Genomic DNA, 16,098 nt, shown 5'->3' on the forward strand with positions numbered 1-16,098 from the left:
ACTCTATTGTAATATTATAATATAATATTATTATATATCCTGTTGTAATTTTACTCTTTCTTAGAGTAAAGTACTTACTCTTTTATTGCTGGTTTGTAAAGCTTCTTCACTGCATGTCAATAAAAGCTTTTCTGAAAAAGGTCTGGAGGTGGTATAGCCTGTTGTTAATCGCCTTGAGAGAGCTAATTAAAGCATTTACATTGTTCTATGTAAGTGTGGTAAGACATCTGTTGAGGCCTGTGCATCAGGTGCACTTACCTGGTTTCCCGCGGTGTGGTCTGGTGGACTATATAAGCGCTCCCTTTCTCATTGCTCCCCCTTTTGCCCACACGCATTTCCGGCTCCCTGTACAGGCAGCTCTGTCCTCCATGCCCAAAGTCCTAATCCGTTACACTTCATTCATGAAAATATCCAAATTCGTAAATCAACACTTTTAGTGCCACCGTCTGACTGCAGCTCGGCACCGCTTCACTTTCTCAATACGATGAACTTCACAGCGCATTGTCTTTGGCGACAGGTAATTAATATCCACCCCTGTCCATTCACAAAACTGTCCAAACTAAAGTCCATGTTTCATGTAGCTTCTCCGCTTGGCCATAAGCACCTTGTGCCAAGTGCGCGTCGCTGTGTGCCTTCATCTGTGGTGCGCTTTCACCAATAGAAAAAGGGAAACGCATCCCAAATGTAATTTCAACTCAAAGCATAAATCCTCTGTTAGTTTGGTTGTGTAGTTGGCATTGTACCAAGGACGAAATGAGTCATCTTACATCTCATCATTTTAAACTCCAGAAAGTGAGCTGCGTAACTCCCAGCCATCAACCCTGGGATTGTGTGCTCACCCTACTCAGTCAACGGCATGTCCCTCCTTAGCTGGGTTCAGTTACATTGTGCTTAGGACTAATGGTAACTCCCCATTCATTTTAGGTGTGGTCAGTAGCGGCACAGGGCACGCCACCTCTGCTGTTTTCTTTTGTCTTGCGTTGCCTTCCTTTGCTTTGTCTTTCTTTGCTTTGTCTTGTTTTGTTCTGCTTTCTTGCCTCACCTTTTTTTTTTTTTGTTATGCTCAATTTACAATTTCATTTGGTCCACGGTGAGGTTGCCTCTTTTTAGTGGCGCTGTTCTGGGCAGAGCGTGGACTGGTGCACCTGAGCTCAGATTTTATATGTTGTAGTTGTTGTTAATGAAATTAAACCTTTTTTCTTTAATATGTCTAATAAACATGATGTAAATTAAGTGGAACCTGGCTCTTCTATTCTGATATGCTTACCTGTGTGCCTTATACTTAGGTTCTATTCCTCAAACTAAATAGGGTAGTGTTGTTGCTACACTCATATTTTTGTAGTACTATCCCAAATTGTTAACCCCTCGATTGGCACAAAAATTTTTTTTTTTTTTTTTTTTTTTCCAAATATGAGTGTGGCATGGACAAAATAAAGGTGTACCTTCAACTCACATCTTTTGTGGGGATTTCTATAGCAGGTCTTTATTTTGTGTTCAGACTCTAAACTAACAGCTACAAACGGACCAAAGGACAGAAGGGGGTTAACGGAATGGCTTTTGTGGTCTTATAGCGCCTTCTACTGGACTGGTGTAGGCTTTACAAGCTCCTAGGGTTCTTCAGATTTGAAGAAAAAATGTTCATTGTACATTTTAAAAAATTATATCATATATATCATATATTAGGCCTATTTAAACAAGACAATAGCTCCTCCTCCTCATCTACATCATCTAAAGAGGTGGGCATCAAAAGTTATCTAAACAATTTTGATGCCTATCACGGTTTGTGTGCGGCGAAACCGCAATTTTCCTTCAGGACTTTTCACATTTTCCAATGAAAAAATCTGCTCCCGTTTGGGTTCAATTTCGAATCAGTTGAAAAACTTTCTTACCTTTACCTACTCATTCTGAAAGAAACCACATTGCCGCGATAGCGCCTCCTACAGAATAACAAATACATTTGTATGGATGATCGAAAATTTTGTTTTCTGAAATGTTACAAAATTTCACAGAAAATTCCATTGGGTCATCCCAATCAAAAAAAGTCAATAAAACCATGACCTATTTTTTGTATTTTGCATGGTGTTGCCATGGCGATACCTGGAAATACCCATATTATTCCTTTTTAGTGCATCAGTGCTTTCAATGTGTCTTGACATTTGTTTAGTGACAAGTACAGCCAAAACCAGAAATAAACCACAAGTGGCGCGTTTGCTTTGGGGATACAAAGCTGTTCAGTAGATATTTGAAGAATATATAACATTTACATAACACAATTAGATCTCTATGATCTGTAACAATTTTTTTTTTTTTTTTAAGAAATAAGTGCCATTCTCAGTCCTTATACTGGTAAAGGTTAATATTGGCAGATATATAAAGACAAAGTAATCAATATTGGTATTGGAACTGAAGAAGCTGGATCAATGCTTCCTTAGTCTATTTATTTATTTTATATATTAGTTTATTTGAATAGGGACAAAGCACATTAATCGACATTTCTGTAAATGCGCCAGTATTAGCTATACAGCTAGTTTCCAACTGCAGTCCCTATGGCAAGATGTAAAATGCCACCACACATAAAATACAAGATTATAAAAAGTTAGTTTGGTAATTAGTAAAATGTTTTAAAAGTTAGTACAGGTAACTAGGCAATTAGTAAAACACTGTGATACAGACAGACAAAATCTACAGACAACACAGAACAGATGAGGCTGGCAGGCAGCACATGGCAGCACAATTTCACATTTGATGATCACAGGCTTGATTCAGAAGTAACCATTTTTTTACCATGATTTTAAAAGTCCTGAGTGACTCCACGCTCCTGATGTGAGGCGGGACAGTGTTCCAAAACTGGACCGCTCGAACTGAGAAAGCAGATTGGCTAAATGAGCTTTTTCTCAGAGGCACAACTAGATTGTTTGAGGCAGCAGCTCTGGTGTTTCTACCACTCTGTGTAAAATATTTAGAGAGTGGAGGAGGCAAGGCCATGAAGAATTTTGAAGACCAAGTTAGCATCCTGAAATTTTACTAGATTGTCCCAATTTAAAAGTTTATGTTTGCTCAAGACTTTACAATGGTGATGGCGAAAAGGTTTCATATCCAGGACTTTGAGAGCCTGTTTATAGGCTGACTGGATTGGTTTCATTGTTGTCTTGCAGCCCTGAGACCAGGAGGTGACACAGTAGGTCAGGTGAGGCATTATCATTGCATTAAAAAATAAATGGTTGGTAAATTGGTTTAAATTATGCCTGATATGTCTAAAATTTGCTATATTTAGTTTCACTGTTTGGGTGGCCTTCTTTACATGTTGTTTAAAAGTAAGATTTGAATCTAACACAACACCCAAATATTTATATTGTGTCACGATACTTATTTTCTTACCCGCAACAACAACATCAGGATTTGGGGAAGTTGATGGTCTTTTTGTAAAAAACATGCATTCAGTTTTTTTTACATTGAGATGAAGACATGATCCAGTCAGCCAATTTGAAATATGGGCCATAGATTCAGACAGTTTTTTAGCAGTTTCATCTTTGTTTTTTCCATGTACATAGATCACAGTGTCGTCTGCGTACATTTGTACCTCACATCCAGTGCACACTGTTGGCAAATCATTGATGTAAAGACTGAACAGAATTGGTCCCAGGATAGATCCCTGGGGGACTCCAACATTGTATGCCAGATGAGATGACAGAATACACATTTCTTCAAAACTATGAAAATTTGAGTCTGGTAAAGGCAAAGAAAAGAAATGTCACACGGGGCCGAAAGACATAGCAGATTTCTACAGAAAATGAGCAAAGCACCAAACTCTTATTGAAGGGAGAAAAATAGAACATTTAATGTGAATGATATAAAAATGATATATATAATGATACATATGTATGTATATATAAGATATACATATAAGATGTACATGATGCATGTATGACCAGTGAGCTCTCACTTTTCACATGCGTCGCTGAAAACTGACATTCATGTAGTCCACTGTAAAATCTGCCCATTTTCTCTGACATTTGTGTCATACACGCAAAGCATCGCCCCTTTTCTCTGACATTTACGCTAAGCCCCACCCCCTTTCCCTGACGACAATCACGCAAAGCCCCGCCCCTTTTCTCGTTTGACAGTTATGTGATTCAGGCTAAGCCCCGCCCCTTTTCTCTGACGACGTTCACGCTAAACCCCGCCCCTTTTCTGTGTGACAGTCATGTAATTCACGCTAAGCCTTGCCCCTTTTCTCTGCCACAGTTATGTGACTCATGCTCACGCTAAGCCCCGCCTCTTTCCTCTGGCAGTTGTGTGATTCACGCTAAGATCCGCCCCTTTCTCTGAAAACGTTCACGCTAAGCCCTGCCCCTTCCCTCTGATTAGTCATGTGATTCACGCTAAGTTCTGCTCCTTTTCTCTGCCAGTCATGTGACTCATGCTCATGCTAAGCCCGCCCTTTTTACCTGTTTCATTCATGTGCTTCACTGTAAACCCCGCACTTTTCTCAGACAACGTTCACGCTAAGCCCCGCCCTTTTTCTGTGTGACAGTCATGTGGTTCACGCTAAGCCCTGCCCCTTTTCTTGTATGACAGTTGTGTGATTCACGCTGAGCCCCACCCCTTTCTCTGACGACATTCACGCTAAGCTCCGCCCCTTCCCTCTGATTAGTCATGTGATTTACGTTAACTTCTCCTTTTCTCTGTCAGTCATGTGACTCATGCTCATGCTAAGCCCCGCCCTTTTTACCTGTTTCATTCATGTGATTCACTGTAAACCCCGCCCTTTTCTCAGACGACGTTCACACTAAGCCCCGGCCTTTTTCTGTGTGACAGTCGTGTGATTCACGCTAAGTCCCGCCCCTTTTCTCATATGACAGTCATGTGGTTCATACTAAGCCCCACCCCTTTTCTTGTGTGACAGTTGTGTGATTCACACTAAGCCTTGCCCCTTTTCTCTGATGAGTTGTGTGATTCACACTAAATCCCACCCGTTTTTTTCATGTGACAGTCATGTGGTTCATGCTAAGCCCCGCCCCTTTTCTCTGACGACGTTCACGCTAAGCCCCGCCCCTTTTCTTTGTGACAATCGTGTGATTCACGCTAAGCCTTGCCCCTTTTCTCTGAGTTGTGTGATTTACGCTAAGTAACGCCCCTTTTCTCATATGACAGTCATGTGTTTCACGCTAAGCCCCGCCCCTTTTCTCATATGACAGTCATGTGATTCACGCTAAGTCCCGCCCCTTTTCTCATATGACGGTCATGTGGTTCACGCTAAGCCCCGCCCCTTTTCTTGTATGACAGTCGTGTGATTTATGCTAAACCCGCCCCTTTTCTCAGACGACATTCACGCTAAGCCCCTCCTTTTTCTGTGTGGCAGTTATGTGATTCATGCTAAGCCCCACCCCTTTTCTTGTATGACATTCGTGTGATTCATGATAAGCCCCGCCCCTTTTCTCTCTGACAGTTGTGTGATTCACGCTGAGCCCCGCCCCTTTCTCTGATGACATCCACGCTAAGCCCCGCCCCTTCCTTCTGATTGGTCATGTGATTCAAGCTTCGTTCTGCTCCTTTTCTCTGCCAGTCATGTGACTCATGCTCATGCTAAGCCCCGCCCTTTTTACCTGTTTCATTCATGTGATTCACTGTAAATCCCGCCCCTTTTATCTGAATCATGTGCGTCACTGTAAACCCCGCCCCTATTATCTGTGTCACGTGCTTCACTGTAAACCCCGCCCCTTTTATCTGTATCACGTGTTTCACTGTAAACCCCGCCCCTTTTACCTGCATCATGTGGGTCACTATACCTTTGTTCCACTTGTTGATTGTAAGCAGTTTTTGAACGGACGTTGTACGTGAACAAATGTGAGTAATGAGAATCCTGGAAACCTCACGAGTTGTGATGCTGTGATGATCGGTGGAAAAGGACAGTTCACAACAAATTGTTATTTTTAAGAATTAAGTTTGGGACAACTATAGTGGAAGAACAATTGTAAGAAAGTTGAAATGTACTTGGAAATGATGCATCCCACGGGGTTATCGTGTGTATCGTGGTAAATAAAAGGGGCACTTGCTGGGCAGCCAATTTTTGTACATCTTTCTCCCAAGACAATTTTATTACACGCACATTTTATTACAGACTGTTATTAGTTTGATAAACACTGTTGCAAATACTGACAGATTTTGTTCTACCACAACTAGGATCCCTATAATTTCTAAAGTTGGGTGTGTCAGATTTAGAAAAAGCTAAACATGAAGATGATTTAAGTGATAATCCAGAATGCTGATTTGGTAAAAAAACAAACAAAAACAAACAAACAAATTAATAATAATAATAATAATAATAATAATAATAATAATAATAATAATAATAATAATAATGATACAATTAAATAAATAAATAAAATAACGATGCAATTAAATAAATACATAAATAAATGAATGAATTAATAAAAACAAAAAACAAAAAACACCCACATTTGGAAAATTGTATTAAGCTACTACTTTAAGCCACTAGATGGCATCACGACATAGGCCATGTGTTTGTGTAATCCTCAGTCGTACAGGTATGATCCAAAGCAAAAAAATAAATAAAAAAAATCCGTTCTGTCAATTCCTGTCAAGTCTTTTGACAGGGTTGAATTTTTCTTTTGCTAAACTATAGCCTTTTTAAAAATATATATTTTCAGTTAAAGGTTATGACATAATGACATTGTGAGATAGTATGTTCATCAGCCAAAAGGCACACCACAATATAACCTAAAATTAAATAAAATGAAGGCCTACGGATCGAAATACAAATTAAAAAGTGGAACTTAATGATTTGAGGAAAAAAAAAAGTTTTCAACTTCAAGACGAATTCATGTTAAATTTGAAACTGAAGTTTCCAAATAACCTTTCCACCCTAAACGTCTTCAATCAGTCGTGATTCATCGGGGAAAAAGACCCCAAAAACTATTAGATAGTTGACTGGGCTCGTTCATGTGCAGGTAAGGGGGGGCAGTGGGACAGGTGAGTTCAGTCTCCCCCGGAACACGACACGCGCGCAGTAAAAGCCCGCATCTCGTGGCGTAGCTCGTGCGCTCAGAAACACACTTTATTTTGAAATATATTGGCGGAAATACACGTGTTATCCAGCTCGTCTCAATCGCTTTTGCACCTGATCTGTGCATTTGATGTCGCCTACGTGAAGCAGCTTCAAAGTTTCTGGAGGAGTGGAGTTCATGCAACTTGGCGGAAGGTTTGTCCCGGTGGGGAGGCGTCAGGTCTGGAAGGGCTCCTGGGAGTGTCGGACGGTCTGTCGTGTTCCGTTATCATCGGGTACAGTCGAAGTCAGACGGAGTAAACCGAGCCGTGTCGTACCATGCACACCCCAGCGCCTAACGGAACCATGGATCTGCGCGGGGAGCGGGTCAAAGTGAAGGCGCATTACTGCGGGTAAGTGCGCGCTGTGCGACCGGAGGGACACCTGTGGAGCCTGGGCGCTCAGATAGGACATAGCATACGCTTTTTCAGTGTCTTCTAGTGTTTTTAATCCAGTTCTAAAGTTCTACTTCTTCTATCTCAGTTTCTATCTTTTCATTTCAATCGCTCTAAATGAACTCTGCGGATGTCATGGGCCTATACAGTGAAGTGTCTTTCTGTTTCGCTTCAAAGCCCGTAGTTTTCCGGTTTTAAGGTTATTTATCAATCGATTTTCTATGCCAATGACCCTTCCTCACAACTTCATTACTATGATTACTGGGAAGTGTCTTGCCCAGTGACACAACAATATGTGATTTAATCATGCATCTAGTTGCCACCTGTTCTTATGAACTTGAGCGTATTGGTGCTTCATTAAAAAAGTAAGAGTTTAAAGGCACGGGCCAGACACTAATTTGAAAACATGGTAACTTCATCTTTAACTACTGAATGTAAAAAAAAATAATAAAAAAAAATTAAACACCTTAGACCTATTTAGCAGCAGTTTATAACGTTTCATAATTACATTGTGTAGCTTTTTCTTTAAACCTCATCAACTAGTATATGTATGTAGTAGTAGTAGTAGTAGCATATTCTATTTGAAACATTAGGGTAGTATAGAGTATAGGTTCTATTATTTACTTTTAAAACAACAACTGGCTATTGTACATGTACATTGTACACAGCACTATTTCTAACTAATTATGTCCTGTTTGTCAGAATGTGAGTGACAGAGACACTCTATTCATCCACAAACAGTATTAAGTACAAAATACATCTAGGCTATACAAGAGGTGGAGTAATGAGAAACTACCTTAACATGCATGGATAACTGCCCTAGTCCAATTTAAACAGATTTATCAAAATCTATGTAAACCTGGGAACTACGAAAGAGGTGTTGTGGATCTAATTTCAAATATCCCAATAATATATCTGGAGAAACTGGTACTTGAATACCTGCTGCATGTAACAGCACAGTCCGATTTACATTGGGCACAGACTAGAAGAAGCGTTCAACTCCACAAGTTGGGCATTTACTTACTCATTTTTGATCAGCGATGACAAAATAAAAGTGAGGTGTTCCGGTGCAGCCCGGCTCGTTTGACCGCAACAAAGAAAGGTGGCAGATACGACCGTAAAGGTTTTATCTCTACTGGAGCATTTATTCAATAATGTTGAATAACTATGTGCAAATTGTGCTAACGACAGAGGCATAAACATTATAATTAATAATAAATAAATTATTAATTATAATGTTTATGTTTATAGGGCGCTTCTGAACCATATTTTTAAACCTGCGGCTCGTTCATGACAGTTCGGCTCGTTCGCATCACTCACATGCTCATGTTCATTTTCATGTAACCATTCAGCATTCAGCTTAGCTAGAGTGCACATAAAGCATAGCCGAAGCTAATGGTTAAAAAGCGTTTTTTAAAACACACATTGTAGTACCAATGAATGGCCACTAATCCAACTCTCGACAGCTTTAAGATAGCAATACCCTATCCAATTATTTTAGTAGATCCATGGGCGGGTCTCTTTTATAGGCGGCTGGATGGGCTGGGCCCTAGTGCATTTGGATCACCTCCAAAAACAGACAATATTAGTTATATTAAAAACACTGAACAACAGGGGCCGTGACATGAGGTTATATGTATGATAGTCGTTTTTATTTGTAATTTAGCGGGAAAGTTGGTGCTAATGCTAAATTACTACAAGTGTCTCACAGTAGCCCCCTTTTCATACCTATTTGGTTCTCTGACCTGCTGTAGACTGGGACAAGAGTGGTCTGACAGATTTTGGGGCAAAGATGATTTGAATTTGGTTGTTTAGCACACTTTGAATTCTCATGTACATGTAAATGTACTGAGTGCAAAGATGAAATCATGATTTCACATGACAGAGGGCTTTCTATTACATAAGGGTAAGTTTGGGCGCAGTGTACAGTGGAGGATGATAGGACATTTGGCTCTTTAGTATGATCTGAAGCTGTCAGATCAATGTGATAACTCATTTTATACAAAAAGTAATCGGTGAGTGTCAGTGTGTCTCCCCTTTGAAATCATGTGTAATCTTTAACATTAGAAGAATAAGAAAACAAATGATAATTTTGATGCCAAATGACTTTTTTATGCTGAGCTCTCACTCGTGCTACTTACTCTTAACTTTAAGCTGATCCTGATTTTTACTGTCTTAAAAATGTGAAAAACATTTTAAATGGTGTTTGCAGTGGTCCGAGGTTGTCCCTCACTTACCTTATGCATTCAGAGCTTTTCACAATTTTCAGAGGCAAGACTGGAGTTTTGCCATGATGGTAAAGCTAACATGCACAGTCAAATCCTCCAGCTATTTAGTCCTGACCAAGACTAGCTCAAGGTCTGGAGATGGGTCCTACTGATGGTAACAGGTTGCTCCAGCCCAGTGTCATTTAGGAGTGAGTCAAATGCAGAGGACAAATTTCCCTATGGGGACAGTAAAGTGTACCTTACATTTTACTAGGAATGGGTGATATATGGATTCCAGTATCGGTATCAGCTGATATTGAATTCTTCTATATTGGCATTGGCCAATAGTGATACTTGATACTGATATTCTTCGGTACTGCCTCGTTCTCTGTGTGTATTCATTTGTGATCTTTACTTCGGCTTAAGATTAATTTGTGGGCCTATGGATTTTAAAAGTTAAATATTTATATTGTCATCGGCCACAGCTGCAGGTAAAATATCGCCTATCAGTATTGGCTCAAAAACAAACAAACAAACAAAAACTATAACAATTAGCATCATAACATGCATTTGATTATCGGACAATAAAATGCTTTCTAAGTTGCTCTTGAGGCCCAAATAAGTGTCAGTCGGCTGTGTTGTGCAGTCGGCAATATCTGTAATAAGGCAGAGCAGGTGATCTTCTTGAGCTTTTGGACAAACCCTAAGCAGAGCTGGGCAAACAGAGCAAGGGTCAGGGCCGCCTTGATTCTCCTGTCACTCATTAACCACACGCCTGCTTGTACACACTCATATTTAGAACTGATGTATATGGCACAAACTCCTACAAATGCCATCACATCTGCCCCTCTGCAGTTTATATTCTTTAAATCAAAATGCTTTTCCTTATATAATAATTCCACACAAACTTGTCTCTAGACCTGTCATGATAACACATTTAGCAGTACAATATATTGCTATAGAAATATATCTTGGAACATGATAATACAGTAACTACTTTACCATTGAAGCAATAACCCTAAAGCAGGATAATATTTTTCTAAGTAAGCAATGTGGCCAGCAATAGATGAATAGCACAATTATATAATCGTTATGAGTTATTTCTATGTATAATGGGGCTTTTAGGAGTCAACTAGACACTGATTCATTTTTTGATTATTCGACCATTCAAAACATTACTTCTGTTGTATGCTAAGGCCTTTTAAAAAATGTTATGAACTAAATAAAGGCTGAAATATGGCTTCTAAATAGAAAATATTTACGAATAAAGTGTATTATTAATGAGCTTCAGAGTTGTTCATTCTTTTTTTTTTTTTTTTACATTTTGATTTGATTGATGTAGCTTATATGCCAAAAATTAGACTGAAATAAAAGCGTGCTTTGTTTTATTGTTTTTTTTCCCATTTTGATTGTATTTATTTCAATGAAAAGGAAAAACGTGTCCTTACTATAAGCGAGCTTGCATCTCCATAAACTTGACTTCTTTGACCTGGAGGAAGGCTTCCTCCTGCTTGTTTCCATGGAAATTTTGTTCCTTGGCTATAATATTTCACAGTATGGCATAAAACATCTATGTCCATGGAGAACGTTCCAAAGTTTGGTTTTAACTTTCTATTTCTGTAGAATCATGCAGGTGACATGCCACCTCCAGAAAGTTACATACTATACTTTTATTAATACCATAGCTTTATTATAAAAGGTATTTTCATATGTGCTTAGAGTCTGTATAGTAAAAATAACAATTACTACTATCAAAATATGACAATGATTTTTTTTTATCATAATAACTACAGCTACATATTATAATATTGACCTAATACTGCAAAAAAACAAAAAAAACAAAAAAACAAAAAAAACTAATAATAATAATATTCCTTTCCAGCGCAAAGAAAGGTACATGTGATATTTATTGAGCCTGAAAAACATTGTTTCTAACATATATTGAAGTGTATAGTAATCATGGTGACAGGCCTACACACATGTGTAAACCCGCATGGACTTATTAAATAAACTAATAATCAGACATCAGCGTATTCATGGTTTATTATGATAAATGTTTTTCATGACTGAGTATTATTAGTATTATTAGTAGTTGTAGTGTTAGAGGCCTGGTACCTGATTTTTTTCATGTATTTGAGTAAATATGTCCTTCCCCACTACATAAATGTTGTATAAGCAGCTCTTGAGGTCAGAATAAGTACACTGTGTGCTCTGTATATCATTTTAAAGTGTTTTATTGTTTGCTTTCTTATAAATCATGGTGAATAATTAGGATGCTCAGAATACATAAGATAAGTGAGAAAAAAACTTTGAACCACTGCAAAATGAACTAGTTCTGTTTTTTTTTCACATTTTTAAGATGGTAAAAATCAGGTACAGTGTGTTAAACTCTCCTCTTGTATTGTTCCATGTGTTTTTGACAGTTTTGGTACATTCAATTCAATTTATTGAATCACCCAAAATCACAGCAGCAGTTGCTTCTTAGGGCTGAACATGAGAATAACCAACAGGAACTGCACAATTCCTCAGCATAGTTCTGCTCAAGTAGTATTAGTATTAAATGTATTAAATTAGTGTTAAATGCCCTCTTTTGCTGCCTGTGTGTATCTGACTCTTGTATGTTTGACAGAGACATATTTATCACTGAGCTGGACTCCTCCCTCTCCTTTGCTCAGCTGTGTGCAAAAGTGCGCAGCATGTGCAGCCTAGCTCTACAGCGCCCCCTAACCCTCAAGTGGATCGATGATGAAGGTGGGTCAGAGGAGAGACAAGACAGAAAAAAAAGAATAGATTGGTAGGATTTGAGCTGGAAAATAACATGCCATAGCCTGAGTTCAGCCATTTAACCATTTGTGATTAAACATAAAAAGTAAGGCAACTTTAACTAACATATTTAGCTCACCATGTTACCTTTTATAGTTTTGAAAATGCTATATTTGCTGTAAACCACATAGCAACATGTTTAATGCGTTTAACTTTCGCTCTTAATGCGTTGAGTCTCCCCTATATCCTCAACCTAGTGCTATCACATTACAATTACCGAGCATTTAACTAATGAAAGGAACGCACAGTGCATCAGGTTTATAACTTTATTGTGTATTGTTTTGCATCATGCCTCTGTATATTTATGGAAAACGGTCCTGTGGGCTGACTATTATACAGCATCGTACTGCTATCATAAGGAGGATTTGAATAGTGTGGAAGAGATTGCTAGACTACTCAAACGTACATGGATGACTTCTAAAACCCCTTCAGGCATGTTTTTGATGAGGAAATGATGTTATAACACAGAAGAAAGCACCAATTTTGCATAATACTCCTTCTTTAAATCTGAAGGGAGCCCAATATAATAACCTCATTGACCTTTTAGCTCACACTATTTGAGAAAAGAATAGTTGAGAAAATAACTGAATAAAAAGATGGGACATTTGAGCTTGTTTCATCATAAACCCTACATAATACAGAGAGTAGACCTGGATATTTGTCATACAGGGTGAAAGCCTATTGGTCGCATTCAAGTGACATCACGACATTGTAGAATCTCTAGTTTGAACTGAAGTTGGAAAAACTGAAATGATTTTTTGACAATAGCTTCAGAAAGTGATGCCATTATTCAAGCCCCAAGATGTTATTGTTGTCAGTTGAAATGCACTTTATGTGTAATATAAACGATAACATATAATATTGAAACTTATTTATGTCTTTGACACACTCACCCAAGAGCAGATTTAAACCGCAAACACTATTCTAAATCCAAAATATTGTAAAAAATTTAAAAAAGTCAATCAATCCAACATTATTGCTTATCGTCTATACTTTGTTCAGCAAAATGTATTATTATGACAGGCCTATGAGCTGCAATAAATAAATAGCAGAATGAAACACTTCATTAAAACACTCATCATATAGACCAGACATGGGCAAACTACGGCCCTTTGGGTTTATTAATCCGGCCCGTCGAAAGTGACCAAATAATATTAAAACTGGGTGATTCCCTGTGTGTGCTGGCAGGAGACCCGTGCACCGTGTCCTCTCAGATGGAGTGGGAGGAGGCCTATCGCATCCACAGCCGCTCCAAGAGGACTGGACTCCAGCTGCACGGTCAGACCCCAGGAAGGCATTTTTCTGACATTATAAACATTGATTTAACAAAATGCAGGTGTTGTCATTTATTTTTATTAGATTAATCATATCTATTGTGTAATGTAAAAACATTTTGGCTGTTTTGGTAATTGGAATTATGGAATTATAGTATGTTTCAGTTGTCCTCGCAGATCTGGGAATGCCCTGTGATCTTGGAATTTTACTCAAAGTCTGAGAACATTTCAGAGCCTGAGTTAGAAATCCAACATGGATGCCCCCCTATATTTGGTGAAACAAAAACAAAAAAAACCTGACTGTGGGACACACCCGAGTTGAGATGGCTGGTATAAATACAGTTATGAAAAGAGCACATAATACTATCTAGAGTACCTTTTTGCCTTTATTGTCATTTTTAAGCATGTTTTTCTGTATTTTATCTTAACAAATGACAATATAATCCACTCTATACTGTTGGCAGGTATCAAATTGCTCAAAATTAGGGACACCTGGGACATTTCTTTTATTAAACTGGGACAGTGGTTTTGGATAAATCTGCTGGAACATGGGACACAGGGCTCAAAACTGGGACTGTTCCAGGTAAATGGGGATGTCTGGTCACCCTATTTTAGGTACTCCCTATTGTCCACCAGTTTCAGTGAACCTGTGCCTGCACAGCCGCTGAACCTCTGCAGTTATACATGTGCTGTTACGCTCTTTTATGCTAATGTTGTTAATGGGTACACAGCACTAATATGTATTATCATAGTATCATTAGTATCATTGTTCAGGTCACGGAATTAGCTGAACTGGATCTGCATTTTGACAGATTTGAACACTTTCCTAGTTTTTATTGCTTGATTGAGCCTATACATATATTCACATGTGGACAAAATTGTTGGTACCCTTCAGTTAATGAAAGAAAAACTCACAATGGTCACAGAAATAACTTGAATCTGACAAAAGTAATAATAAATAAAAAATTATATGAAATTTAACCAGAGAAAGTCAGACATTGCTTTTCAATAATGCTTCAACAGAATTAGTTAAAATTACATAAAAATGTAACTCATGAAACAGGCCTGGACAAAAATAATAGTACCCCTAGAAAAGATTTCAAAATAATGTGACCAAAGGGACATGTTAATCCAAGGTGTGTCCACTAATTAACATCACAGGTGTCTACAATCTTGTAATCAATCAACGGGCCTATATATAGGGCTACAGGTTGTCACTGTGCTGTTTGGTGACATGGTGTGTACCACACTCAACATGGACCAGAGGAAAGAGTTGTCTCAGGAGATTAGAAAGAAAATTATAGACAAACATGTTAAAGGTAAAGGCTATAAGACCATCTCCAAGCAGCTTGATGTTCCTGTGACTGCAGTTGCACATATTATTCAAAAATTTAAGACTGTAGCCAACCTCCCTAGACATGGCCACAGGAGGAAAACTGATGATAAATCAAAGAGACAGATAATACGAATGGTAACAAAAAAGCCCAGAAAAGCTTCTAAAGAGATTAAAGGTGAACTTCAAGCTCAAAGAACATCGGTGTCAGATCACACCATCCGTCGTTGTTTGAGCCAAAGTGGGGCTCACACAACGGGAGACGACCAAGGAGGACACCATTGTTGAAAACAAATCATAAAAAGACCAGATTAGAATTTGCCAAACTCCATGTTGACAAGCCACAAAGCTTCTGGGAGAATGTCCTATGGACAGATGAGACAAAAATTGAACTTTTTGGCAAGGCACATCAGCTCTCTGCTCACAGACGGAAAAATGAAGGATATCAAGAAAAGAACACTGTCCCAACTGTGAAACATGGAGGAGGCTCCGTTATGTTCTGGAGCTGCTTTGCTGCATCTGGCACAGGGTGTCTTGAATCTGTGCTGGGTACAATGAAATGTCAAGACTATCAAGGGATTCTAGAGAGAAATGTGTTGGCCAGTGTCAGAAAGCTTGGTCTCAGTCGCAGGTCATGGGTCTTGCAACACAACAATGACAAAACACACAGCTAAAAACACCCAAGAATAGCTAAGAGGAACATTGGACTATTCTAAAGTGGACTCCTATGAGCCCTGACCTAAATCCTATCGAACATCTTTGGAATGAGCTGAAACATGCCGTCTGGAAAAGTCACCCTTCAAACCTGAGACAACTGGAGCAGTTTGCTCATGAGGAGTGGGCTAAAATACTTCTGAGAGGTGCAGAAGTCTCATTGACAGTTACAGGAAAGAAGGTTTGATTGCAGTGATTGCCTCAAAAGGTCGCGCAACAAAATATTAAGTTAAGGGTCCTATCATTTTTGTCCAGGAATGTTTCATGAGTTTATTCTTTTAAATAA

At 38.7% G+C, this 16,098-nt stretch overlaps 1 protein-coding gene across 3 annotated transcripts in view; it reads left to right on the top strand.

Annotated features, from left to right (window-relative positions):
• Positions 1 to 7,176: 7,176 nt before the first annotated feature.
• Positions 7,177 to 16,098, top strand: part of LOC117373556 (protein kinase C iota type) — a 55,550-nt gene continuing 46,628 nt past the window's right edge. For 2 of the 3 annotated variants that reach the window (XR_008648739.1, XM_055223077.1), the window contains exons 1-3: positions 7,177 to 7,419; positions 12,298 to 12,419; positions 13,680 to 13,769. Coding sequence is in view for 2 of the 3 variants with exons in the window: in XM_055223077.1 (XP_055079052.1) it covers positions 7,346 to 7,419; positions 12,298 to 12,419; positions 13,680 to 13,769 (286 nt within the window). In the remaining variant the exon portion in view is untranslated. The remainder of the gene's footprint in view (positions 7,420 to 12,297; positions 12,420 to 13,679; positions 13,770 to 16,098) is intronic. The other variant, XM_033969612.2, reaches the window with a different exon arrangement.

Source organism: Periophthalmus magnuspinnatus, chromosome 7, assembly GCF_009829125.3.
Source record: "Periophthalmus magnuspinnatus isolate fPerMag1 chromosome 7, fPerMag1.2.pri, whole genome shotgun sequence".
In the NCBI taxonomy this organism is placed as follows: domain Eukaryota; kingdom Metazoa; phylum Chordata; class Actinopteri; order Gobiiformes; family Gobiidae; genus Periophthalmus; species Periophthalmus magnuspinnatus.